At 49.4% G+C, this 26,825-nt stretch overlaps 13 protein-coding genes; 7 read left to right on the plus strand and 6 right to left on the minus strand.

Annotated features, from left to right (window-relative positions):
- Positions 1-451: 451 nt before the first annotated feature.
- Positions 452-1,725, plus strand: FFUJ_06880 (uncharacterized protein; the record flags this gene model as incomplete). XM_023577070.1 has 2 exons in its annotated part: positions 452-1,012; positions 1,069-1,725. The coding sequence occupies 2 exons, from the start codon at positions 452-454 to the stop codon at positions 1,723-1,725; spliced, it is 1,218 nt and encodes a 405-aa protein (XP_023430196.1).
- Positions 1,726-2,176: 451 nt separating this feature from the next.
- On the minus strand, positions 2,177-3,079 carry FFUJ_06881 (uncharacterized protein; the record flags this gene model as incomplete). The annotated part of the gene is made up of 1 exon (XM_023577071.1): positions 2,177-3,079. The coding sequence occupies one exon, from the start codon at positions 3,077-3,079 to the stop codon at positions 2,177-2,179; it is 903 nt and encodes a 300-aa protein (XP_023430197.1).
- Positions 3,080-3,976: 897 nt separating this feature from the next.
- FFUJ_06882 (probable protein disulfide-isomerase precursor) lies at positions 3,977-5,547 on the plus strand (the record flags this gene model as incomplete). XM_023577072.1 has 4 exons in its annotated part: positions 3,977-4,302; positions 4,357-4,723; positions 4,770-5,209; positions 5,259-5,547. The coding sequence occupies 4 exons, from the start codon at positions 3,977-3,979 to the stop codon at positions 5,545-5,547; spliced, it is 1,422 nt and encodes a 473-aa protein (XP_023430198.1).
- A 336-nt stretch (positions 5,548-5,883) lies between these two features.
- Positions 5,884-8,212, plus strand: FFUJ_06883 (related to heterokaryon incompatibility protein (het-6OR allele); the record flags this gene model as incomplete). XM_023577074.1 has 2 exons in its annotated part: positions 5,884-5,997; positions 6,116-8,212. 2 exons carry the CDS (start codon positions 5,884-5,886, stop codon positions 8,210-8,212), a joined length of 2,211 nt encoding a protein of 736 aa, XP_023430199.1.
- Positions 8,213-8,328: 116 nt separating this feature from the next.
- Positions 8,329-10,149, minus strand: FFUJ_06884 (probable alpha-glucosidase (MalT); the record flags this gene model as incomplete). Its single annotated transcript, XM_023577075.1, has 1 exon — positions 8,329-10,149. The coding sequence occupies one exon, from the start codon at positions 10,147-10,149 to the stop codon at positions 8,329-8,331; it is 1,821 nt and encodes a 606-aa protein (XP_023430200.1).
- Positions 10,150-10,862: 713 nt separating this feature from the next.
- On the plus strand, positions 10,863-12,587 carry FFUJ_06885 (probable maltose permease (MalP); the record flags this gene model as incomplete). XM_023577076.1 has 3 exons in its annotated part: positions 10,863-11,343; positions 11,399-11,639; positions 11,693-12,587. The coding sequence occupies 3 exons, from the start codon at positions 10,863-10,865 to the stop codon at positions 12,585-12,587; spliced, it is 1,617 nt and encodes a 538-aa protein (XP_023430201.1).
- A 101-nt stretch (positions 12,588-12,688) lies between these two features.
- On the minus strand, positions 12,689-14,131 carry FFUJ_06886 (related to transcription activator amyR; the record flags this gene model as incomplete). The annotated part of the gene is made up of 1 exon (XM_023577077.1): positions 12,689-14,131. The coding sequence occupies one exon, from the start codon at positions 14,129-14,131 to the stop codon at positions 12,689-12,691; it is 1,443 nt and encodes a 480-aa protein (XP_023430202.1).
- A 931-nt stretch (positions 14,132-15,062) lies between these two features.
- On the plus strand, positions 15,063-16,172 carry FFUJ_06887 (probable ASP3-1-L-asparaginase II; the record flags this gene model as incomplete). Its single annotated transcript, XM_023577078.1, has 1 exon — positions 15,063-16,172. One exon carries the CDS (start codon positions 15,063-15,065, stop codon positions 16,170-16,172), a length of 1,110 nt encoding a protein of 369 aa, XP_023430203.1.
- Positions 16,173-16,911: 739 nt separating this feature from the next.
- Positions 16,912-17,481, plus strand: FFUJ_06888 (uncharacterized protein; the record flags this gene model as incomplete). XM_023577079.1 has 2 exons in its annotated part: positions 16,912-17,355; positions 17,401-17,481. 2 exons carry the CDS (start codon positions 16,912-16,914, stop codon positions 17,479-17,481), a joined length of 525 nt encoding a protein of 174 aa, XP_023430204.1.
- A 299-nt stretch (positions 17,482-17,780) lies between these two features.
- On the minus strand, positions 17,781-18,883 carry FFUJ_06889 (uncharacterized protein; the record flags this gene model as incomplete). XM_023577080.1 has 2 exons in its annotated part: positions 17,781-18,097; positions 18,148-18,883. 2 exons carry the CDS (start codon positions 18,881-18,883, stop codon positions 17,781-17,783), a joined length of 1,053 nt encoding a protein of 350 aa, XP_023430205.1.
- A 1,205-nt stretch (positions 18,884-20,088) lies between these two features.
- On the plus strand, positions 20,089-22,853 carry FFUJ_06890 (uncharacterized protein; the record flags this gene model as incomplete). XM_023577081.1 has 4 exons in its annotated part: positions 20,089-20,180; positions 20,229-22,236; positions 22,300-22,685; positions 22,742-22,853. 4 exons carry the CDS (start codon positions 20,089-20,091, stop codon positions 22,851-22,853), a joined length of 2,598 nt encoding a protein of 865 aa, XP_023430206.1.
- Positions 22,854-23,033: 180 nt separating this feature from the next.
- FFUJ_06891 (related to 2-3-cyclic-nucleotide 3-phosphodiesterase) lies at positions 23,034-23,612 on the minus strand (the record flags this gene model as incomplete). The annotated part of the gene is made up of 1 exon (XM_023577082.1): positions 23,034-23,612. One exon carries the CDS (start codon positions 23,610-23,612, stop codon positions 23,034-23,036), a length of 579 nt encoding a protein of 192 aa, XP_023430207.1.
- A 957-nt stretch (positions 23,613-24,569) lies between these two features.
- FFUJ_06892 (related to heterokaryon incompatibility protein (het-6OR allele)) lies at positions 24,570-26,603 on the minus strand (the record flags this gene model as incomplete). Its single annotated transcript, XM_023577083.1, has 1 exon — positions 24,570-26,603. The coding sequence occupies one exon, from the start codon at positions 26,601-26,603 to the stop codon at positions 24,570-24,572; it is 2,034 nt and encodes a 677-aa protein (XP_023430208.1).
- Positions 26,604-26,825: the final 222 nt, after the last annotated feature.

A 26,825-nucleotide genomic window follows, 5' to 3' on the forward strand; every position in this document is an offset into this window, starting at 1 on the left:
TGTCTACTGTTGGGGTTATTTAGTGGCCTACGTGACAGTTTAAAATAAAATCGGAATTGTTGCGCGGGCCTATTCCGCCCCAAACTGATCAATGACTGGTCAATGCTTGGATTCTGTCATCTACCCTGAGGATATACCCAGGATGGAGGATGACAGCTGAACTGGCCTCGACCTGTCTTTATTGCCAAGTTATGGGGCATTGCATCGGCCAGCCAGCCACAACACCATACATCCAGGTCACCATACTATCTCCCTCTTCTGTTTTCAGCCAAATGCATAAGTTAGTGCACGAGATAGCAATGGAACTAAAGCGCCAGTTCTCTATAAAGAGCCAGACCCCTTCAGTCAAGAAGATAATTCCTCATCAACTTCTACCCACATAATTTTCTCAACTAACCTACCTCTCTTATCTTTTACCCATTCTTCTTGGACACTGCAACAAGTCTACAACATGTCAGCATTGGCGGAGAAAATCGGCACCAAGCTTCTGGTAAAGTTTGCTTGTGGCATCGCAGGAGCAGCTGGCGCCAAGGCTTTTGAGAAGGGCTTTGAGGAGTTCTTTGGCAGCGATGAAGGCAACATCAAAAACGAGATCGCAGATGTCAAGAAGGACCTTAAAGAAGCCATTGGCCTCATTCGCGATGTCAAGAAGTCCATTGACAATCTTGCTAGCCAATTGGCCGATAGCATTCTGCAACTTCGAAGTGACTCCCTGAAGAGTCATTTGACAAAGATTGACAGTCTCTACAACGGCATTATTGACATTTTCGAGACTGTTGTTCGTGACTCCGAGATCGCGGATCTTGAGAAACGCCAGGAGAAAATGCGTGATCTCCAGAAGCGATTGGATAATCGCCTCAAGGAGGCTGTCAAGGAGGTTCCAGAGAGTCTTGAACAAATCAACAGCTTTTTGGGCGAGGAGGGGAAGAGTTCATTCTTACAGCAACTTGCACAGCGAGCCTTTGACAACTCAGAAGAATTCCGAATTTTCTACCTTCGATGCAGAGCTTTGGTAAGTAACAGCTCATAAAGCAGTGACTGGGTATGTAAAGCTAACTAGAGGTACAGGTCTACAGCTACTGGGCCGTGGTCGGGCGGGGAATCGAGCTTCTAGAGATGGCGACAAAATCCCCCAAGGTTCACTTCTCTGAAGGAGAAAAGACTACCGCCCGTCACCTTGGATACCTGGAGAAGCAGCAACAGCTTTTCGAGTCATCTGTGGGCAAGGCTACCATCGACCTTTACAACAGTCTGATGGAAGTCGAGGGTGAGATGAAGTTGCCAATCTGGTTTGCGACTGGCGATGGATCGGGACTTGGAAAGGTGTCGCACCTTATTCCCTCCACTCCCATCCCCATTGCAAGTGGCGGGTGGCAGAAATGGCACCTGATACCGGCGTCGGGCAGGGAGTCACTTGATTCATTCAGCGGCTCTGCCTACTGGCTGCAAGAGATTGAAACAGGCGATTACTTGGGCATCGTGACCGCAGGTGGTGGCTACAATAGTGCCAGATTCGTCGTTAAAGGGCATGGGCTCAAAATCCCCGTTCAGTGGAACTGGTTTATCAAGCCTGCAGCGCCAGGTTCCGACAGGTTTACTATTAGGCAGGAGGATTCCCCAGGCTGGGTTATCGGTGTGGACAACGTGACTAAGGCTTTGGGCATGAAGGAGCCTTTGCCTAGCCCGAGTGCTGAGTTGTTCCAAATTCTACCTCTGGATAGCTGAGCATTGGCGGTAATGGTATTGACGAACACATATGAATCATGTATCCTCCCACATAGCTATTTGGCAGCTTAGCTTCCTCTCTTTAAGATACTCATAGTCAGGCATATATTTCTTCGTTACAAAGTGCTGAATCGCGGTGGCATCCTTCTCTCCAGACTCTGATTTCCACTTCACAATGTCTTGTTTTCTATCAAGAGATTTGAATCCAAATCTTCAATCACTACATCACGTCTCAGAATGGTTCCAAAGCACTTTAGGTCACGACTACAAGGCGGTGAAGATCAGCTGCCATCTGGGGAGAGTCGATTCATGAGCTAAAATAACTATCTACAAAGAATGACAAAGGTCGATTGCACACTATACTCCATCCTCGTGCACGTCCCCGAACCACAAGATCAATTGGATTCAACCTTGTGACGCCGCGACCACTTCACGCCTTCGGCGAGCGAACTTAGCTCTGGTACAAGCAGTTGATACGGATACCAGTAGCGAAGTAGGGCCCAACAATGGGGATAAAGTCAGCAACATAGGCAGAAATAGTCTGGGCCTTGGAGCAACCACCAGAGCCAGGAGCCTGCGAAGAAATTCTGGCCTGGTACGCATCAGCACGCAGCGATCCATCACGGTTGTAGACATTCATGCGGATAATGCTGGGCATCCAAGTTCCCCACTTGAGGCCAGTGCACTCCATTCCCTCCAACGGGCAGTCGGAGTTATGCGGGCAAGCCTTGCCGGATCGTCCTCCGCATGCCGAGTTGGTTCTTCCCGGCTTGGCCTCCTGCCAGGTAAAGCCGTAGCAGTTGTTGTAAACAGTGTATCCGTTCTTCTTGCCAATGCCATCGGCGGTCTGCCACATAGAGTGGATCAGGGCGTCGCGCATCGACCAGCCGCTTAGACGGCCCACGGCTCCCCACTGGCCATCGAGGATGAATCGCGTGGTGACGCCGTTACCAGCGCCAGGGCCGTTGCAGAACTTGCTCCATGCGCCGCGGGTTATATCCGAGAGACCGCCCTTATCGTCACTGGAGTCGTACATGCGGGTCCAGAGCATGTAGAAGGTGTCGACGTCACCGACGTTGACGAGGTTGTCGGTGTACATGCCGTGGACTTGGTAGATCCAGCTGGCTCTGGCTTCGAGAGCTTCAGTTTCGTTGAAGGTGGACGCAGCAGCGGCTTCTTGGCGGGCTGCTTCTTCCTTGACGGCTTGGAGCCAGTGCTCGGGATCAGCCTTTTGGATCTTGTCAAAACCCTGAGGCTTCTCGAGCTTCAGAGTGGGTGGCTGAGCTTCAGTGGGAAGGGAGAAGACGAGGGGAATGCTTGCGAGAAGCGCAAGAGAGGTGGAAGTGAACTTCATGATGGAAGAGTTGAAGGGGTTGGAATGTTTGAAGTGAGACTGTGATGAGGATGTTGAGATATCTGTGGGATTCAATGATCTATATATACTGTTCTACAACATATCAACCTCTCTCGCGACTGTATCGCCATTTTGACGCGTATTCGATAGCAAATAGATTCTCAATGATAGTCATCCGTCAATCGAACTCCAGGCTAAGCTTTTCTTGATCATGTACCTGACCTAACTAAGAAGCTGGAGGGAGATGGTCCTCAAAGTTTGTGCTAAAGAGATAACATGACTTCACGAAACACCCTGATAGGAACGTTTACACAAATTTACACGATTATCCTCAATCGGAACAAGTCTTCTAGAACTCTTCTCTTAGCACCCGTGTTACCAAAGCTCGTGGCCTAGGTTTTATATTTTTCCACGACTCAGGTTTCATCGCTTACTAGTCACCGCATCTCTTTTCGTATATAAGGTTCATGCCGTTAGTGGAGCTAATGGATAGATACACTATTCTCCAATGGACATGACTCAGTGTCTTTCTTAAACTTCAGCTCACCTTCCTATTTCTACTGGTGGGGGATCCATCATTTGATAAAACATTCTAGAAATCGGCAGGGTTTAGTCTGTGCCCTACGGCTGTACGGCCGACTTCGTGCATGGGGCACTTCGGCAGTTGTGTTGGGATGGACTAAGCCCTTTGGGGGCTGCTGAAATTAAAGGATGGTTATACGAGATTAGGTCTCATGATAAGCTAGAGGGATGACGATGTGGGCTAATAAAATAGACTAACTTGAGTAGTGGTGGCGGCTGGAATACTTGATAAGTGTTGATATGATGAATTTCAAGTTGTCTGACATCTGCCCTCCAACTGGTATTCCCATTTCTCTCATCTTTCGTTTTGCCATCATGCGTTCATCAACTTTGGTATCACTCGTTGCTCTTGCTGCCCACGCACAAGCCGTACAACTCAGTAAAACAGAGTTCAACGTGTTGGTATCTTCGAGACCAGCGTTGGTTCTGTTTACAGCAGACGGCTGCAAGGAGTGTGATAGGGTGCAAGCAGTTCTGGACAGGGCATCGTCAGCACTCACAAACACTGCCATTGCTTCTGTCAACTGCAACGACGAACCAACTGTGTGCGATGACTCTCAAGTCTTCACAGTCCCCACGTTAAAGTTTACAACCGGCAACAATAAGCTGGTCACTTACAAAGAAGGTTTAGACGCGTCATCGTGGGTTTCATAGCTTCTGTGAAATTGCTTGTGGATCACTGATCGTCGCTGCAGGGTTGTCAAATACATCGGGCGGCAGTCGGGTTCTCCCGTTGTAGATCTTACCGAAGAGAACCATCTCGATTTTGCGCGGTCATCTCGAGTGGCAGTCATTGCTTTTCTTGGCTCGGATCATAAGCCTGAGCACAAGACGTTTGGTGCTGTTGCCGAAAGATGGCGAGCGCATTACAGTTTTGGTTCTGTCCATGGCCTTGAGAAAGACAGCAAGGGCCCTTCCATTGCTGTTTACACGCAAGAGGAAGAGGATCCTGCCTACTACCGCGGACCTTTCACCGTCACGGGCGTCGAGGCATTTTTGCGCGATGCAACCCAGCCACTGATTCGCGAATATGATCCCATTGTTCATGAAGAAGCGATGAAGGTAAGCAACTTTTCACTCAGGGCTTCATATCAATTAACCATTCAAGGATGAGCGACCGCTGGCCCAGATATTCTTCAGCAAACGCGATGATCGGGCTGAGCTCGTAAAGTCTCTGGCTCCTCTTGCTAGGAAGTATAAAGACCAGCTTTCCTTCGTGACAGTACTTGCACCAGATTACCCTAAGAGATGCGAGCAGATGCACCTCAATAAAGAAATTAAGCGTGGTTTTGCCATCGCAAATCAGCAGGGCAGAGCGTATCCCATGTCTGAAAAGGTGTTCAACGCCAATAGGGTCGCTAAGCATGTGGCTGCTTACCTGGCTAGCTCATTAACACCCAGCATCAAGTCAGAGCCAGTGCCTGAGGTGTCAACATCACAGCCTTTCTTGGCAAAGTTGGTGGGCAGTAATTTTGACGACTTGGTATTTGACAAGTCTAAAGATGTCTTGGTTGAGTTCTACGTACCGTGGTGTCAATACTGTACCGAGTAAGCCAGACTTGTCTCTACGCTTTTCCAATGCTAACGAATTGAATAGTTTGCATGCCGTGCTGGGCCAGCTTGGTTCTAAGTACGCAGAGCTTGGACTTTCTGATAAAGCTGCTCTGGCTACGATTAACGTCGATGCGAATGACGTACCAATCGAGATTGACTCGTATCCTTCAATCAGATTATATCGTGCTGGTACAAATGAGGTTGTTTCTTTCAAGGGCAACTTCACTGACATGTTGACGGTTGAACAACTCGATGCTTTCATCGCTCAGAGCGGAAGTCATGGGGTCAGTATCATGGAGCAGACCGAGCGAGGAGCTCGTGATGAGCTGTAGTATAGACGAGAAATGATAAAAGGCCTTATTAAAAAAGAAAAAGAAGGAAAGAAAAACTTCATCCCCATCACTCGGATTATAATGTCGCGCGATAAATTATGATGTTGATCAAGTTGCCTTGCAGTGGCTGAGTGTTACCTGACACAATACAAGTTGGACGGCGGCGGTCAGCTGAGTGGCTGTGTCAGACCAGTGCGTGGGTCTCTAGTGAGGAGGGGTATTTTGAGGTGTCATCCGCAATTCAGCACGTTAAAACAATAGAAACAAGGGATGATATAAGACCCCATTTAGTCTTTCCATTCCTACCAGAGTGTCTTGCCGGTTGTCGATTCTCAAATGTTGCCGTCCAAGCCCAAGGCAGAGGCCAAGTCCTCCGCGCGCCACTCAAGAGACAGCTGTTCCAGTTTCAAAGTCCCTGCGGCATTGAGAGCCAGTTCACTTCTAAGCAGGGTATGCTCCAATCTTATATGACCTTGCTACCCTTCTTGCACGTAGCTATCTGGCCACATAGCCAACTCGTTCCCCTTCGACGCATCTGGAGCTTATCGGCTGATGTCGGAATCGGTAGATGAATCCATCCCTTCGCGCAAGTTCTATAGAGTCATATTTAGGAGGACTTGTGAGCAACAGGTTGATCTTTGATCGCGACAGTGATTCGAGAATCCCTCTGCCTCTGTTCGCTGACTTGGAGCAAGATTCCAACGTAGAGGGAATTTTGCTCTCAATCAACAATCCGAGATCGCCGATATGTCGCTTCACTCCACTTGAGAACAATGGTACTCCAGCTAAAAGCACTTCCGGAATCTATCACCCTTTGCCCGGGGCCAGTACCTTCCGAGTACTAGAGATCCTCGCTGGAGAGGATGACGTGGTTCAATGTAAGCTCCATGTATGTAGCTTGCAAACAAACGAGGCAGCATATGAGGCTCTGTCATACACTTGGGGTACGTCAGGTACTTCCAGTCACCGGAAGATAGAAATCATCTCCAACGGCGCGAGTCATTCTATGTCTATCTCCGTGAGTTTGTATATCGCATTACGAGAGCTTCGGAGAAGCAATACAAGCAGAGTGATATGGGCTGATGCCATCTGTATCAACCAGGAGGATGTGAAAGAAAGAGGCCAGCAGGTAGTGCTGATGGGGCAGATATTCAGTGGCGCATGGCAGGTAGTCGTATGGCTAGGTGAAGAGAGCGACCGTTGCATGTGTGGAAACACGGTCCTTGAGACATCTCTTTCTTCGGTGTCAAAAGCCTTTTCGGGAGTATGCGCAGTTGTCAACGACTGGCTCGCACAAGCCGGTCAAGAGGCCCTCGAAGCAACTTACTCGGAACTCTCAAAATATGACGATTCTACCGTATATCGCGCCAACATCAACGATGGTGAAGACAGCCGCTCTTACATGATGCAGCTCTTCAGACGTCGTTGGTTCTCTCGGATGTGGGTCTTGCAAGAAGCTGTCCTAGCCAGGCATGCACTTGTTCAACTCGGCTCTTACCAGATCCCCTGGGAGTGGGTGGGCCTCGCAGCAGCTATACTGGTCCACAAGCCGGAGCTGTCACCCAGCGGCTTTGGGCGAGACATGATCCCTACTGGAGCGATGAACGGTTATCTGATGTATCGACTATCAGTTTCGCAGAAATGTTTCCCGCGACTAGAATTCTCGTTTGCACAATTACTCCAAGTTTCTCGATATTTCCAGAGCAAAGAACCGAAGGATAAGGTCTATGGCCTCTTGGGTATCGAAACAACAGACTCTGTGGGCAGGCAGATCGTCCCAGATTACCGGGAGACAATTAACTCTGAGAAAGTCTTCGAAGATATCGCAAGACTCATGCTTGAGTCGGCGAACCCACTGACGTTTCTTTCGGGAGCTGGGACATTTGGAGACTATGATCGATCAAGGCCATCGTGGGTGCCAAGCTGGCATAAGCGCCGGCCATGGACGATATTACCGACTAAGCAAGATCAAGGGTTCCAATGTGCATCTGCTTCTCGAATGGAAATGCGTTCCGATCACAAGGAAGGAGAGCTGGTCCTCAAAGGCGTGATCGTAGATCAAATTACCTCCATGCAGGAACACCGCGACTATTGGGGGATCTTCGACGAAAATGACAAAAGTCGCAACAATCTCCTTAATCAGCCACGATGGAGCACAGAGGCATGGAGAAAATGCGCCATGATTTTAACGTGCGGTGGCGATGGGAGAGCATATCCTATTGATGATGAGGCCACGAATCTCGCTGATCTAGCTGCTGTGGTCCTTTCGAGAAGTGCCCACTGGGTCATCAGAGATCTTATAGCTCTTCGAGATGTTATTGAGCCCGAAGACGACGAAATGACGCAAGCTGAGTATCTCGCTGAGATAGCTGAAGGCGGGAATGCTCGTCGATACATCAGCGCCGTGGAACCTGTTCGTAACTCTTATAGATTGTTTAAGACGGCGTCGAAAGACTTTGGGGTTGGACCCGTGGATATGAAGATTGGGGATAAGCTCTGCGTATTGTTTGGCGCAGAGGTCCCGTTTTTGTTGAGGCCGAAGGGAGATGGGTACTTGGTTATCGGGGAGTGTTATGTCTATAATTTAATGCATGGAGAAATCCTCGAGAAACTTACTGCTGATCCAGAAGGACAGTTGAAGGCTGAATGGATCAAACTCATCTAGTGGAGTCGATTTGCGAAGAACAGATGAAGGCATAGAACAATGGCCTGATGATGTATAAATGAATCAGATTGAATTGCAGTTCTCCGTAATTATCTATGCCAAGTACCCAATAACGCCTATTCCAGCTCAAAGTTAACATAAACTCGACTCTCCCAGCCCGCCAGCATCGGCCGTCCTCCTTTCAATCCACTGGCAGTTTCCCTCGTATACGCCATCAACCTAACATCCTCATGCGCACAACCCAACACTGTAGGAACATCCGGGCCAAGCTTATCCTCACGACTCATGTTCAGCACAACAACAGCCTTCCTCTTCTCAAGCCGTCGTCCCTTGACAGGTACACTACTCTCTTTGATATAACTAAACAGCGACTCATCCTCTGGGTCAAGGAGCTTGAAGGACCCGAAGACAAAGATGTCTTGATACTGTTTTCGAAGACGGAGCATAGCTTTGTAGAAACTGAGAATGGAGTTGGGATCTTTGACTTGCTTGGCGACGTTGATATCGCGATAGTCATCGTGGACTCTCATCCACGGCTTCGCCAACGCGTCAGCGAATCCAGCATTGGGTGAATCATCCCATTGGAAGGGAATACGCGAATGATCGCGCGCCATGATCTGAAGACCGTGCATCGTGTCTCTAACGCGCTTCTCGTCGCCCGACGCGACGGCTTCGGCGTAAAAGTTGCTGCTCTCGATATCCTTGTATTCTTCAATTCCCCACGACCTAGGCATGTTGGTCATGCCAATTTCTTGTCCTTGATACAGGAATAAAGTTCCTGTTAGTGTTGTTTGCCAGATAGCTAGAGTTTTGGCCGACTTGAGCCACCATTCTGGCGTTGACGCGTCACCGAAGCGATCCACCGCACGACCATTGTCGTGATTCTCGCAAAACGCTGTTGCCCATGCATCTGTGCCCTCGATGAAGCTCTGCCACTTGTATACAAACGCTTTGAGCTTGGATAGTGGGAACGGTTGGTAGATATACTTGTCACCAAAACCGTTTCCATTGCCAAGTCGTATCATGGAGAACTCAAACACCATGTCCAACTCTTTCGCAGCGGCTGATACATAAGGAATGACTTGTGAAGGATTAGGCGTGTTTGAAAGTTCACCCACTGAAACAGCGTTGTAAGGTCCAAGTACTTTCTCATACATCTCATGAATAAACTCATGAATGCGCGGTCCGTTGCACCACATTTCAGGCGCAGGCTGATGCGGCGACGCGGGATCCGTGATAGGCGCATCGACAAAATCTCGCCTTTTGGAGTACTTATTGACGGTATCGATGCGAAAACCATCAACACCACGATCGAGCCAGAAGCGCATGGTATTCTCGTAAATCGCCTCTCGGCACTCATCGTTATCCCAATTCAAGTCAGGCTGATCAGGCGCATAAAGATGAAGATAATATTCCTGGGTACCTTCATCCCAAGTCCACGTCGAGCACGCAAAATACCCCCTCCAATTCGTAGGGGGATGTCTCACGCCGTTCTCATCATACCTCGCTGGCTTCCAGATATACCAATCCCTCTTCGGATTATCCTTTGATGATCTCGATTCTTTGAACCACTCGTGCTCTATTGAGGTGTGATTAACAACAAGATCGAGAATAATCTTGAGACCACGTGCGTGGCATTCTTTGACGAGAATATCGACATCTTCAACGCTGCCGTAAGGCTCGTATATTTTCTGATAATCTGAAACGTCGTAGCCCATGTCCTTCTGGGGACTTTCGAAAATGGGCGACACCCATACGACGTCAATGCCAAGATCGCTTAGATAATCGAGCTTGGAGATGAGGCCGGGTAAATCGCCCCAGCCGTCGTTGTTGGAGTCTTTGAAGCTGGCTGGGTAGACCTGATAGAAGGAGGCGGCTTTCCACCAGGGCTGTTTGCCTATGTATTGATGCTCATCGTCCCAGACGATGGAGCCCATGATGGCTGTGATGATTTGAGAGGCGATGAAAATGAGAGAGAATGGTCTGGGAATATTGTTGAGAGGGGAAGGCGAGGTGTTTATTATTTACCCATCTTATCGGCCGACATCACTCCGTTGAATGTGGAGATCAGGTCCTTTCTGTGATCAACGCCGCATAACGGACTCTCCGCTCAAACAATCGAGTGTAACATCCATCGCCAACTCGTAAAAGATCAGCCGAGGCTGTCTCTCACCCCATCAATCTACCCTACGACGTCACCTAAAAAATCCAAGCTCGTGTGTGACCAGCGGAGACTCCGCCTCTAGCGCTCCCACCATCGGAGTTGTTCCGCACTATTGATCTCTAGTCCCAAAACAACCAATTACTGCAGTGAAGCAAATTCCGACGAGTGGAAGCTCCGCTAGCCCGCGGAGTCTCCTGTGCAAAAGACTCATGCCCCAATCCCATTTCTTGAAAATCACCCCACACACTCAATTCCCCCGTGCCCCAGGTTTCCCCATGCTTCATACCAGATGATGTACAGGACCTGTTTCTGGGGAGTTTTTCTAAGTTAAGCTTGGGCGAAAAAAGAAAAATCATCATCCGAGCTGTCGGGTTCAGGCGTAGCGAGCATCGGCTCCGCGAAAGTACATAAAGGACCGACTATCCTTCCTCTTTTCCGAATCCCCAGCATCTCCATCATCACTTTCTCCCATCCCAACCTTTCACCATGGCTTCTTATCCCGAGAAGAGTATCGACGCTCAGCATGACGAGACCGTAAGCCCTGAGGCTCTTGCTTCAGAGGCCAAAGTCGCTGCCGAGGCTGAGCATCATATGACCCTCTGGCAAGCTATCAAGACTTATCCCAAGGCCATCGGCTGGTCTGTTCTTTTGTCGACGACGCTCATCATGGAAGGCTATGATCTTGCTTTACTTGGCAATTTGTATGCTTCTCCTGTGTTCAATGAGAAGTTTGGCTCGTGGAATGCTGAGAAGGAGAAATACGCTGTTCCTCCTGCTTGGCAATCTGGTTTGTCCAACGGTGCTCGCGCCGGTGAGATCATTGGTCTCATCATCGCGGGTTGGACATCTGACAGGTACGGCTACAAGATGACGACCATCGGCTCCCTCGTCCTCATGATAGCCTTTGTCTTTGTTCTCTTCTTCGCTCCCAACGTCAAGATCCTCGTGGTCGGCGAAGTCCTCTGCGGTAAGTTATCATATCATGCCACTACCTGTGCCATTCGCTAATGTAACGATGCAAGGTATCCCATGGGGCGCGTTCCAAAGCGTTACTCCTGCATATGCATCCGAAGTAGCACCGGTTGTTCTGCGACCTTACCTCACGACCTTCATCAACATGTGCTGGGTAATTGGTCAGTTCTTTGCAGCTGCTGTGAACAAAGGTTCCGTTGGGCGCGGTGATGAGTGGGCTTATCGCATCCCTTTTGGTGTGCAGTGGGTTTGGCCCGTGCCTATCCTGGCAGGTGTTATTTTTGCTCCAGAGTAAGTTGTGTCACATCATCAGAGCGAGGAGTGTTGATCTAATGTTGTGATAGATCACCTTGGTGGTATGTTAGGAAGGGAAACCGAGCTGCAGCCAAGAAGTCGCTTCTGAGACTTACTTCGCCTCAACAACCCAACTTTAACGCCGACGAGACGATTGCCATGATTGAGCATACAAATGAGATGGAGAAGAACTTGAAGGAGGGAACTAGCTATAGAGACTGCTTCAAGGGTGTTGATCTTCGCCGAACTGAGATCGTTGTTGGTATCTGGCTTGTGCAGACTCTTGGTGGACAGAACCTTATGGGTTACTTCTCATACTTCCTTACACAAGCCGGCATGGATGCCAGCAACTCCTTCTCTCTATCCATGGGTCAATATGCTCTTGGAATGGTTGGCACCATGGGTTCTTGGTTTTTGATGTCTAGAGTTGGTCGACGCACGATTCACTTCTCGGGTCTATGCTCTCAACTTCTCATCCTCATCATCGTCGGCTCCCTCTCCTTCTCCAAAGACAACTCATCGGTCTGGGCTATTGGCGGCATGCTCATTCTCTTCACATTCGTCTACGACTTCACCGTTGGCCCCGTCACATACTCTCTCATCTCCGAGCTCTCATCCACCAGACTAAAGGCCAAGACAATCGTCATGGCTCGCGCCGCTTACAATGCTAGCAACATCTTTGTCAACGTCATGACCAACTATCAGCTTTCATCGTCGGCATGGAACTGGGGAGCTCGCACTGCCTATTTCTGGGCTGGAACATGTCTCCTCTCTGCTATCTGGGTGTTCTTCAGACTTCCTGAGCCTAAGGATCGTACTTATGCTGAGCTGGATGTTCTCTTTGAGAAGAAGGTCCCCGCGAGAAAGTTTGCCAAGACGCATATCGACCCTTACTCGCACTCCGTTTCTTCCGACAAGAAGTTGAACGAGAAGGAGTTGCAGTAGATATTGCAATAATGTATCGGTATTGATGGGATCAAAAGAACGAGGTGTATGATAGTAATGGGGGTATATAGTATTGAATAGCTTGCTGTACAGATTGTTTATTATGAATTTACTCTCGATATTGGCGGACTACTGTGGGCCACGCTAGGCCCGGGACTCGGCAGTGCCTGTTGTATGTGCTTTTCTAGAAGCGGCTCATAAGTGGATGCACCTCCCGGCAGTTTGGTTATGAGGTTCCGGATATATAGTAGATCGTCTTCAGGTGACGTGCCCATTGCCAGGCCTTGAGGACTTGAAGGCGTGACTGGGACGCGAGCCAGGACGTCTACCACGGCCGAGACAATATCGTACAGCTTCTCTGTTACTCCGATGCCATGAATCTTTATACTGTCAATGGAAAGATCTCGCGTTGAGAGCGTGAGATCTTTGGCAACGACTAGAGGGTACTGATAGGTGAGACTATGCTGATGTGCATTTTCACTGAGATGACCCAATCGAAGACGCAATTTCCATACAATCATTCGCAACCATAGCTGCGTTATCCTCAAATTCGCCTTCTGCGTCTCATGAAGCTGCAAGTCAGGCTTTATAGCCGTGTTAACAGCCGTCTCCACGAAATCCAGCGACGAAAGAGGCGGTGAGATGGCAAAACGCTCCTGGTTCAGCAGCGCAACAAACGAGGTATCAATGGGTCTAAAAAGTGCCGAAAGACTCCAGAAGCCAGAAAGCGAAGGATCGTTGAGGTCGATTTCTGGGGCCTCGTCGGTTATTTGTAATGTGATGGGGCGGCGATATCGGATGGCGTGAGATCGCTCTGATACGACAAGGACCCAGAATAGTCGGTGTGCTAACGCCTTTGCGGAGTGGTCCATGTCCTCAATGCGCAGAAGACAGAATAGAGTTGTTGCTTCGCGCAGGAAGAGGAATGTTTGGCTGTGGTGCGAGAGACGCGCTTGGCAGGCGTAGAGGAAGAATGCGAGGAGGCATTGGTTGAGGGTTGGTTTCATTGTGCGGGGGGTGGATTGGTGGACGGTGACGACTTGGTCCACGATCATTGAACCATATGTCGCATTATTCTCAGCGATGATGCCTTGCGATAGTAAATTCTCCGGTTCTTCAGTCTGGAGGAGTACTTGCGCGCACATGGCGACAAGCACAGAGTAAGCCTCAAGTCTCCATTCAGGCGTGGCCGACGATGACGCCGATCGCAGGAGCACGACATAATCGCGAGTCAGAATAGGAATAGTAGGGTAAAGCCGTGCAAAGAAGCGCTCGACGCAATGATCAAGTACCTGAGCCGGTACAAGCTCGATGAGACGGTGCAGCGCGGCGACAGGTGCATTTGAGGGTACCGAGTAATGGCCGTGGACGGGCTGGAGAATACTCGGAGCGCCGGACTGTCCAATGCAGCGATCTCCTAAACCTGCATCCACACATCGCCTGCAGGGCCGATACTCGTTACAGCCTCGGCGGAGCGTCTTGCAGCGCTGACAGGCTCTAGGTACCTGCGTCCGCTTGGCGGGGGGGACATCATCGTCAGGCATAGGTTAGGTTAGCCTCAGATAAGACACGTCTCTACTGTGCGTGCTGTGTCTATCTTGGTAAGGCAATGAGTGTACTCCGTACAGTGGGAGAGATAAAGGATGGATAATCGCGCACGTGCGTGGGTCGAGGGTTTACCGCAACGGGAGTAAGTTTCCTTGGGATGAGGTAACGGAAAGATAAGAAAAATAAAACGAAAAATTCCCGCAAGCGATAGGGATGTAACTCAAGTGTTCAAGGGGACAAGAGAGTGACTGAGTCAAGAACCAACGGAGAAAAGAGAGAAAGTGGATTTTGAGTTCGTGGGGATTGGAGAGGCTGGTTCGATATTAGGAACTGCTACACCCCGCTTATAGGCTATGCCTAAATGGGCCGTTATATGTCGTCTATCACTTGGCAAAGCATGTCAACTTAATTAATATCTACATCTTTGAACCAATCTATTGGTAAATGGCACTGATTCTATCTATTCTAGATGCACAGAAACAACTACCATAACCAAGCCAATTGCTGGCAGTGGCTGTCTTCCCCGCGTCTGCATCGGCATGTCAGCGTTAGAGGCCGAACGATAATTATTCAGGCTAGAATCTTGGCAGAAACCCGTAATCCTTGGCCGATCACCTATCGCCGTACGTAATTAGGGCGCACGGCGAGAACCTTCTACCCTCACCTTACTTGCTCTTGGCTATCTTACTATCCTCGAACTAGAGAGCCGATCCGACGGGACCTGTTAACTAATGATAAGGTAACACGGTGGGTTACACGCATATCCTCGGTCAGGTTAAGATACCCACGTTTGACATACCAAGACACCAAGCTACCAAGATATCACGACTATAAAAGATGCCCAAATTCCCCTTCATCATGTTCTTCTTTCTCTGTTCTCCAGGCAGTTGTCTTATATCGTTGATAGTCTTGTCCTGACCGCCCAACATGTCGCCCTCTCTTCAATCCCTGCTCGCTCTCACAACCCTTGTAGGCTCGGCCCTCGCTTCGCCTCTCCCCGAGATACCCCAGCTCCTCACCCGCGCAGTCAGCGACTTTGAGTGCTACAACGCCAGTCTTCCCAACATCACCATCTACGCCACCGGCGGCACAATCGCCGGTTCAGCTGGGTCTTCTGACCAGACTACGGGCTACAAGGCTGGTGCTTTGGGTATCAAGACTTTGATCGACGCTGTTCCCCAATTATGCAACGTCTCCAATGTTCGGGGCGTGCAGATCGCCAATGTTGATAGTGGAGACATCAATTCTACTATTCTGACCACTTTGGCGCATCGCATTCAGGATGATCTTGATAGTGATCATATGCAGGGTGTTGTTGTGACTCATGGCACCGATACCCTCGAGGAGTCGTCTTTCTTCTTGGATCTTACCGTCAAGAGCGAGAAGCCTGTTGTTTTGGTGGGCTCTATGCGCCCTGCTACTGCTCTCTCCGCTGATGGCCCTCTCAACCTCCTCTCTGCCGTCAGACTCGCCAGCAGCAAGAGCGCTATGGGTCGAGGAGCAATGATCGTCCTCAACGATAAGATTGCTTCTGCGCGATACACCATCAAGACAAACGCCAACTCCCTCGATACCTTCAAGGCCGAGGATCAAGGCTATCTCGGCTCCTTTGAGAACGTCGAGCCTATCTTCTGGTACCCCGCCACTCGACCTCTCGGTCATCACTACTTCAATATCAGCACCAGCTCCACCAAGACTGCTCTTCCCCAAGTCGATGTTCTGTACGGTCATCAAGAGACTGACCCTAAGCTTTTCCAAGAAGCTATTGAGAACGGTGCTGAGGGTATTGTTCTCGCTGGTCTTGGCGCCGGAGGTTGGCCTGATAAGGCTGTTGATGAGATCAAGAAGGTTCTCAACGAGACTGAGATTCCTGTCGTTGTTAGCCGACGTACTGCCTGGGGATATGTTGATGAGCGGCCCTTCGGTATTGGAGCTGGATACTTGAATCCTTCGAAGTCACGCATTCAGCTCCAACTTGCTTTGGAGAAGAAGCTGTCCATTGAGGAGATCAAGGACATTTTTGAGTATGCTTCTTAGATGATGAGCGAATTTGTATGACTTCATGATGTATATATGGACTAGAATAAGATTCTCAAGAGAATATGATATGCAACGCACTATTCAAGCAAGAAGGGGTCAAATGTCTAATTTTATTCGATTGTTCTAAGAATAGGGAATTATCAGAGTCCCTGTGCGTTATTTTCGTTTTTTCTCTCTAGACTGAGCCAGGCTAGAACAGGCAATTGAAGTCAGACTACTTTAAGCATAAAAACAAGTTTAAAATAACTATTCACCAGCCAGTGAGAATTGCGAGATTCACGAAGACTCCAAAGAGGATTCTAGTCCAAAGCAATGAATGAAAAGATCATCCGAAACAGTAAACAGTTAATTCTAGGGTAGGTAGGCTGAATGTTGGTCAGAATATCTACATGACATGTCGAACGATTAATTAGATAGGAGATGAAGCTTTGAGTAAGGCAATAAAGATAAGGTAGTCATTTCAGAGTTTATGTTGCTTTTGGAGACAGGCCTAGAAGGTCGGCCGTGTCTACAATTCGTGATCAAGTCCTATTTGCGATGGCGCGTGCGCCGTAGGACTCACTAAGCCTGTCGCTGATTTTAGTGGCTATCCTCCATGACTAATCGCTGTTTCAGTACCTGGTCTAGCACACATTCAGGCACCAGGAACTTTAGACGTCAGCGTACCTACTTTCTTACAACTTCAACAGCACCATCTCAGACCAAGACACATAAGACAAAATTAACAGACTTCAATATGTCATCCGGACCAAAAGAGCGCCAAACCATCAATCTACCTGGGACGACAGATCAGCCCAAAACAGAGCCAGATTATCTCCTCGATGCACGCAGCACAGCAGTTTTATCCCAACTCCAGGATGGTGACCTGCTGAAGATGGTAAGCCAATCTCGCATCCTTAGAGCAAAGCTCATCAAAGGCCAGGTAATCGATCACGAAGAAGACAGCATCGAGTTCGAGGATCACATCAAGAATGTAGCGCCCGAAGATCTTGCTGAATACTTTGACGCTCCCGGAATAAAGAAGTTTGCGTTTTATCGCCATCCTGACTCAGGTGCTGTCATCTTGATCTGGACACGTTTCCCTGCTACGGCCTCGACCAAGAACGCACGTGTTCAGCACCGACTGAGGAGGGATTTGATTTGGTATGCTGAGAAATCGGACATCAAGAATGTGGCTACGGTAGGTCTTGGGTCTGTTGTGGTGGGTTTGGCTAATGATTTGCAGCTTGAAGTACAGTCGCAGAAGGATGTTAGTGTCGAACGCTTGCAGGAGGCGGCTGACTCGTTAAAGGCTAGCAAGGTGTGAAGAAATGTAGTCGCCTACCTAGACATCTTCATCATAGTGCTCTTATCATCGATTGTGAATAAAAACTGGTTACCATTCTGATTGGATTGTGAAGTATCGATATAGCCTCGATCACGAGGATTTTATCTCACAGATGCAGGGTCGTATGTGTGCACTGAACGTGAAGAAAAGAAAAAGCTACGGCGAATTGTGATAATGGAATGATCACCAATATGAGAATGCATAGAAAGTCTAAATGTCTCAACTAGCTTGACCCAAAATATTCCCAATCTCACCTCTCCTCCCGACGAACCTAGATATTATGTAGCTCCGTTAAAAGCAGTCTCAAACTCAGCAGGAGTGTAGCGTCCTTCGCTCTCACTGCACATAGCCTTGGCAATGACCTTCAGCAGACCATCGTTGCCGTTGAAAACACCATAGTTCCTCCCTCTCAGGATCTCCTCAGTCTTATCAGCCGTGACGCGCTCGTAGCTAGTGTTGGGAGGCTCAATGAGATCCTTCCACAGCTGGAATCGGTCATCAGAGTTTCGCAGGTCAGGAACAGACATGACGAGGAAGCTCATGGCCAGAGAGAAAGTGTCAGCCTTGGTGGTGTAGTCTCTGCCAATGATGATTTCTAGAGCAATGTTAGTTTGCGGTTTAAGGCAGAAGAACTGGATGTCCTACCTGGGGCGGTGTATGAGGGAGTGCCGACATCCATCTGAACAGTAGTACCGACGTCTCGCGACTGGTCAAAGTCCATGAGCTTAATGGTATCTCCATCCTTGAGAAAGTTCTCGGGCTTGAGATCACGGTGAATAATGCCCGCAGCCGAGACAGCAGCAACGGCAGCGAGCATCTGTTTGAAAGCGCCGTTCACATCAGTCAGGCTACCGAGGTTATCAGCCACAGAGCCCTCCTGAACATAAGGCATGATGGCGAAACCATAGTCCTTCACACCACCCTTGCCGTAAACAATATGGTTGATGGGAAGAATATTGGGATGGTCAAGGGCCTTCTGAAGACGTGCGCCGTACATGATAGCGTTGCCATCACCGGACTTAATACCGCTGCGCTTGCTAACGACAGTCTGCTGCTGCGGCTGGTTCTCAGAATCGGTCCAAGTCAGGGTAGCTTTATCGATAATGACAGTCAAGCTATTGGCGACGAGGCTGTCCTTAGTGAGCGTGTAGCACTCCCAGGTCAACTTCTTCTCAGAGTTGACCCAGTCGCCGACAATGAGGTCATCCATGCCGGGGACGTCAAAGACGGGAATAGAACCTGTGATGTCCTCCCATCTTCGGAAGAGGGCCCAATTCGAGATGAAATCAGGAAAGCTGCCTTCGCCAGAAGCGGCGCTGACGTTGGCGATAAAAGAGAGTAAAGCCCCGAGGGCAAAGGTGAAGCGACTTGAGAAAAGCATTGTCGCTGAAGAGAATGACTATCCAAAAGAGTGTTGGAGGAATACCGACGACGTGCTATTAGGGCTGTATAAAATGTTGGGTGGTGCATTTATTTAACGGACCGTTCAGGACTTTGGTAGTGACTTACAAGATGCCGTGTTTTTCGGAGGATGCATGCTGAATCCTTGGCGTAATCTGTTTAATTAGTTCATCTAAATTCTATTGTACTTGAAACAGGAGCGATCATGGAGATCCTTGTGCTGACATGTTCCACTACCGATGAAACAGGGCTGAGCTGACTGTATGTGAGTGGAGTTATAGCGTGTTGATGACTCGTGAGCCGAAGATTCAGGCGGGTTACTGAGACATTCTGCGGGAGGCTTGAATGGTGAGACGGGGCTCTGAGTTAGATCTTCCCGTGTTTGCCGTGTCTGGAGGATCAAAGTTGGGGTCTGGATGAGATTTTAGTTGAAACGTGCTGAGATTGGGGGCTGAGCTTTTGCACGTCCCGCAGAGGGTCTTGAGAGTTGAGATGCTGAATCATAGATAATGGGAATGGGTAGAATGGGGGCGGTATTGGGATCGTCAATCTGCCTTGTTGATTACATGCACTGAATCCCATTGCAACGATGACATATTGTTCGAATCTAACGCATCAAATAAACAAATCCCTACAGAATAAAAAATTACAAGGTGATGCCTTATTTACAGCCCGATCATACCAATGGGAGCAAGCCATTCTACAACTCCCCTGCCTGTTTACTCCAGTGGAGTCAGCTCAGCCCTGGAACACCACTGGGGCCCCCGATAAGCGCACGGGATGGAGCCTTACAGCCCTGTAACTAAGGATTCCGAAGGATGGAGATTAAGGAGTTCCGAAATTGTACCATCTCACTCTGCGTCGTAACACTCTCGGCAGATGCGATGCCGCGCAGTCTATTCCTGCATCTGGAGTTAAATTTCGATGCGCTAATGTAAACAGCGTGTTTTGCTGAGATCCTTCGGAAGTTTCTTCTGAAGGATCGGCCCTGTAATTTAGAATTATGGGGATGGCTTACAATCCATGTCAAGCCGTCCTGTTGTTGCTGAGGCTTGTATGTAAATGTCTGTAAATAAGTCCTTTATTGTACTTGGCTTTACTTAAAGTCTTTTGTTTCCTACAGACACTCTTTTGTCAGTTGTTTTAGTATTGCAAACCTTGGTTGGGTTAGCTTCTTCATTCATTATGTTGCGCCCTACAGACTCTCCCATGCCAATTGGCATCGGTTTCCTTCTTTTGTCTTTCGGAGCCAAGGTCGCTTCTGCCGTTCCTTATCAGTGAGTATACTGCTACTGGAGTTCAGTATCGTGGACTAATTATAGTAGAATCTACCAGCTTAATGAGCGAGACGTCAACACTGACACCACTTCAACTGATACCTTCATTTCTACAACCACCAGCGCCGTCGCGCCCATTGACGTTCTTCCTACTACAAGTTCAGATATCGTTGTCATCAACACTGAGACGTCATCCGACGCTATTGTCGTTGACACAACTACCAATGCGGCCCCGGTAGTCGAACCTCCTACCACTATTGGCCAGATTGTTGATGGCACCACCAGCGCTGAGATTGCGCCTGTTGGTACCGAGACATCAGCTTTTGTGGAGGTTTCGAGCAGTACTGATGCTACTATCGTGAACCCTATTCCTACCACGACAGATGACCAGACTACATCGAACTGGATCCCTCCCGCTGGTACAGAGACCAACGTTGTTGGTACTCCTGGTGCTAGTACAAATGTTCCCCCTCCTGCTGGTACTGAGACAGCTACCACCAACGATGCTGTTGAGCCTATTGGTACGACCACCAACACTGGTCTCCCTCATGCTGGAACAGAGACTACGAGCGATGTCCCTCCTCCGGTTGTCGACACCACCACCAACACTGCTGCTCCGGTTGGGACTGAGACTACAAGCCATGCGATTGATCCTGTCGATAGTACCACTGATCTTCCTGCCCCAGGTCCCGAGACGACCACTACCCAACCACAAGCACCTGTTGATACCACTACCTCCGCTGCTATTCCTCCTCCCAACACCGACACCAGCGCTGAGGTCCCTCCCCCCGAAACCACAGCCGACAATGTCGATGCTCCTAGCACTACCGCCCCCGTCAACAACATCCCTAGCACCACTGAGAAGGCCTCTGAACCAAGCGACAAGCCCAGCGATGCGCCATCAGCACCTGTCACTGCTCCTCCTCAAGAAGCCACTGCTGCTGCTTCTCAGGCCCAGGTCACTGCCTCAGAGTATAACTCCAAGGTCGACGACATCATCCCTATCATCGTCGCTTGGACGAACAACCCTGATGGTCTCAAGACAGATACGTTGAACAAGGTTAACAACTTGATCGACGGCGTCAAGGGCGCTATTAAGGATCTTGGTGGTAATGAGTCTGGTGGTTGTCCCGGTAAGCGACGTCGCGGACTTCTCGACATTGTCTCCAATGTCATCAACACTCTATCTTGTGTCGTCTCCAACCTCGAAGATGTCACTGGCAAGATCACTGGTGGCATTGTCGAGGGTGTCACTCCCATCGTGAGCACTCTCACCAGCAACAGCAATGATCTGAAGGATCAGAGTGAAGAAGAGGAGGATGACGACAAGTCCAAGACTGAGAAGCAGGAGTCTAAGACGGAAGAGGAAGAGTCCAAGACGGAGGAGAGCAAGACGGAGGCTAGTACCACCGAGAAGCCGACCTCCACTGAGGCTGAGACTACTACTTCTGCCGAGACGACGGAGACTACAGGGTCTTGCAAGATGAGGGAGACTACCAGTCTTCCTGCTGCTTCAGATACCCAACCCAAGACTTCGATCGCTCTGCCTCCCACGAGTGGTGATGGCGCTACTGGCAGTGACACCTCTGCTGGCCCAGCTGAGACTGGCACTTCTGACGTGCCTACCTCGACTGAGGCTGCTGACGCGACTACCTCCAACCAAGCTCCTGAGTCGACCACCGCAGCTGATACTTCTGTCCAAGAGACCTCTACCAAGCCTGCCGATGAGACCAGCACCGCTGATCAAACCGTCAAGACTGAAGAGACCTCCAAGGCTGATGAGACTGACACTTCAGCCCCCGCTACCACAAGGCCCAGCACCCTTCTCACAACAACCCGTCCAGCCGACCAAACCACCAACGCTATCACTTCCGGCTCAACTGAGGATATCACCACCGCCCCAGTGCGCACATACTACCCCTGCGGTATCTACGGCGGTCCCCGCGTCACGTCAGCATACTGCCAATGCTCCACTACCGTCTCTGGCAAGCAGTACATCGCGACAGCTACACTCATCGACAACAAATGTGAAGCGTACACCGAGTATCCCTCCAAGGTCGATCCCGCGACAGAAGCCCCCCCTCCTACACAAGCACCCATCAACGAACCTCTTACCAAGACCATTGATGGAACTGTCCTCGCATGGACTGCCTACACTCTTGCATACGGACAGGTGTACAAGGACGTCACTGCTACTTTCTCTAATGGCATTGGTGAGGTGAAGACCATCGCTACGCCAGTTCCTACGCAAACTCACGTCGATAACGATGGGTCCGGGCAGTGCGGTACAAGCGATGGACTCTCCAAGTCTGGTCTCGGCGACGCATGTGACCGCGCCATTGGTGAATTCCAAGATGATACTATCTACACTGGGTACACTACGCGCTACAGCCGCTCCAAGAAGGGTCTTCTTATGGTCATGTCTATGGGACAGGCTGCTTGTATTGCCAAGTTTAGCTGTGACGACTATGGTATTGGCATGAGCGGTAAACTCATCAAGGAAGCGTAAGTTCCCCTTCCCTAGCTGTTGAGTATGGATTGTTTACTGACTTTTGGTATAGACGTGAGAACGCGAAGAAGAATGACAACATTTGGATGTGTGGACACATTGAGTTGTCGAACTCTTGTAAGGTTGTTATGGATTACTGCACAAACTGTAACAATGAGGGTTAAGTCTTTTGGGTAGAATCTGGCCATGGGTCATGGAAGTGGAAGTACTACATCGCCTGTCAATTGCCTTTCAATTAGATAATGCCAAATATTCTTCAATTTCTTGTGACATCTATCATCAACTACTACTGCCTATCCTTAGAGTCATCTGGGATAATCACGTCGTCGTGGCGCTGCAGAAGCCTAACCCAAGTGAGTCGTGTTGAACAGCCGATTCCCAGTGTCAGTCGTCTCAGTTCCTGTGAATTTGTTCTCCGAAACTCGAAGCGCAACCAATCCAGCGCCGTGTCGTCTCATCACCTTGGCGAACAGATAGTCCTCGGCGATCGCCTCAGCCTGAACTACGCCCGCAACGACTGTAATGTTGATGTTGGGCTCAAGACGCACAACGCGCTTGATGAACTCAGTCACGCTCTTGCTGCTGTTGACCACTGAATCCACCAAGATCACATTTGACTGTCCTTGGACATGATGCATCTTCACGTCTCCAACGCTAGACGCATGGATGAACATGGCTTGTGGGAACACTTCGCTAACGCCGAATGCCATCGGCTCACCACCGCGCATCAAAGCGATGATCGAAGTAGTAGCTTCGTTGCGCAGATAGTACCCGGTTGTCTTGTGGCCCTGCACGTGTGGAATGGCGTAGTCCTCAAGACCAATGAGCTCAGATACATACCCGGTGGCGAGATATCGCCCGACATTGGCGTGTGCTTTTCGGAGCTTTGGGCCAAACACTGCAGCGTCGCGTTTGGGCGACATGAGAAGTTTGGCGGCAGCTTTGTGCGTAGCGTCGCATATTTTGAGCGGCTGGCGGCAGGGCGGGGGTCAACGATTGAGTTGACGAAGTCTTCGTCCATGCTGACAATAGGTAGAGTGGTACTGTCAAGTCTAGGCGACGCTGTACTTGGCAAGAGAATCTGTCGGGCTCGGAGGTAATAATCCCGAATAACCCGCTCCAACTCTTCATCCATAGTCTTGCTCTCTTGTACCATTCGCCGACAACGACAATAGCTTGGTCCGCTTCCCAAAGCATGGGGATTTCCAGAGGACTATCACCAAATGGCGATGCCCAGCACTTTATATCTTTGACTGAGCAGCATGGCTTCACTGCATGGGGACTCGACTCTGATGGCCACGTTTCACGACAGCAGACTGACTCATGTGTCTACATCTGGCTGGTTTCTTATTCATATTTTCCCTGACTTTATCACGCATAACTGTTCACTGGATGTTCTCGTGGCATGTGACTCAGCATCTCGATCACGTCACGTCTGGGGTCTCAGATTACAGTGAATGGCAACGCTGAGATACGTCTGCTTGAAGGTTGCTCAACTTCCCATGGCCAGATGGACTCACAAAATACAGTCCGTCATGTCAATAATACGAAGCATGTTGCACTCCAAAGGGTTCATCGTCTACTTCAATTTTACACAGGCATCTACCATCTCCCATGTCAGTGCTTGTCTCTCTATGGTTTCCCTTCTTACCTACGAATCATCTTAAGACTAGGATGGGCACACAGCAAGGAGGCTGCGGCCCGGTAAGAGATGTCTTCTCTCTCAATATCCCCCAAACGCCTTTTAAGAGTCTCGTACCGCTGGCGCCGCACCCATCAGACAACATCGTCATAGTAAATAGCCTCCAGCACTTTTTTTCTCCCTCATTTCCACGCACAGTACCACATAATGGTGTTCCCTAGGAGCTTTTGCCTTTTGATCAGACAATCTCAATATCAACACACTTGCCATCACTCCATGCCTCGCCAGACATGATGCCATGAACGTAGCAGTCTCCGATAATCTTCCAACTCTCCCCCACCTTCCGCAGCACATACGGTGTTCTTCCACCTCGAAGTAGCGCAATCCGATCACCAACTCGCGCAGGCCAAGGAAGCATGCAGAGATACCCCGATCTCGTCGTTGCCATTCTTTGGTCAAACGCCAGTTGCACGTCAGTGAAGGACTTGCCGAACGAGAGCACTTCGCTGTCATCGATACTGCATATCTTTCCAAATCCTAGTAGTCTGTGATATAGTTTCGGTGCCATGTGTGGAAGATGAAGGTGATTCATAACAGTACCGCTACTGTTCATCTTGAAGCTAGTTCCTATGCTCCCTTTAAGATAGTCCAAGACTTTCCGTCGATCAGCACTGAGACGAATCCTGTCGCTCAGCAACGTTGTGAGGAAAGCGTCCATTCGGGTTTCTCCGGATATTGTTTGAAAATCTTTATTTTTGAAAGCCAAATCTTGCCAGCCTTTAATAGTGTCCATGGCAGCTCCAATAGACCCATAGATTCTCCAGTTTCTCTTGAAATCGTGAATCGCCTCCTTGACCACATTCTCGGATTGTAGTTCAGGTCCTGGCCAGGGGTATTCGAGCTTGTCCCCAACGCAACTTAACTCGTCCAGGATAATACCTCTGAGTGTCAGTATTTTGCCATCGCTTGAAAGTCCTGCAGTGAAGGGCATGTTTGATCCGGAAGCCTTCCACTCGGGAAACGAATCCGCCATTTCTAGCATCATTGGGGTACGAACATTTTCCCTTATAATAGGATTGTTGATAGCCGAGGGTCCCTTATCCTCATCCGGAACACTAGAGAAGTCATAACTCCAGTCAGGGACCCACGATGGCAGGCCTGCCAAGGTACTCTCTATGCAGGATGGCCTTCGTAGAGCACTGAAAATATCCAGTGATCGGCTACCGCTTATGATGCTAAATGTCGCACGTGTGTAGCATTCGACAGTGGAAATAGTATAGTCCGGCTCAATGCCGTATGTTGACGCGGCAATACCCAAAGAGCCATAAACCTTGTCCCTTGGGTCTTTAGCTCTCAACCATCTAAGGAAGCAGAGCAGCTTCCCAAGCTCCATTTTCGCACTGACACTGCTATGCAGCCGCATCGTGGCCATGTATATTGTGCCATTGGGGTCGTCAAACAGGTCTCCAAAATTTAGTAGAACATCATCATCGCCAGTGTCAAAGGCGTCGCTGACTGCGTGCATAAGAACATCAGCGCACGCACGTCGGACATCTGATAACGGAGCAGCTAAATGGCCGCACATGATGATCGCACTGGGAGCTAGAACCATCTCCTGGACGGTCCAAATCCTTGACCACCATGCTCTTGTTAATACAGCGATCGCGCCCTTTGCAACCTCTTGAGGTATAACGAAATCCTTCTTACTATGATCCGGAACTTCGGAGGGATTTCTGTCCTCGTCTTGATGCCAGCGATCAGCATCAAATACGTTCATCTCGAAAAAAGTTCTCTCTTTTTTGCTCAACTGAGGGCCGGGAAGATTTGGAATCGTTGGCACCATTTCGAACAAGTGGTTGACTCCATCGGAGGCGGGATCGGGACCAAGCCAGATAACTACCCTGTCTGATTTGGTATATATGTCTTTCATGAGTTTGACTTGAGATTGCCGCTCCTCCATATCATTCTGGTTGATACAAATGGCATCGATCCATAGTGTCCGCTCCATTTGTCCGTCCCTCAAGTGCTGCAGTGCACAGAACAGACTTTCGGTGACGTTAAATGCCTCACCGTTGCACTTTATCTCCTGAAGCTGAGTACTATCGCCCCAGCAGTACGAAAGAGCCTCATACACTGGACTTTCTTCGAATGCGATAGCTTCAAGTCGACATTCAATCGAATTGTTGTTGTCTTTTCCTGGAAGTAGATGGAGGAGACGGATCTGCGTTGGGCCGAGCCCGCCTCCTGTGCTTGCGCTGTCATAAGAAAACATGACTACAGACAGATACTAGGTCCTGGGGACGAGATCTTAGTGGGATGCTTGGGTGGGCATCGTTAAAAGCCTTTGTGCTGATGATGCTAGAATCAGGCCAGATGGTATTCGGCGCTGACTAATCCCTCAACCCTGGATGCCAGGATCGAATCGGACGTAGTGGGTTGACCTAGGTCTATTGCTTCATTAGGCACCGTTCAAAAATGTTGATTGTAATACCTT

This window comes from Fusarium fujikuroi, chromosome FFUJ_chr05 (genome assembly GCF_900079805.1).
Source record: "Fusarium fujikuroi IMI 58289 draft genome, chromosome FFUJ_chr05".
Taxonomy (NCBI): Eukaryota; Fungi; Ascomycota; class Sordariomycetes; order Hypocreales; family Nectriaceae; genus Fusarium; species Fusarium fujikuroi.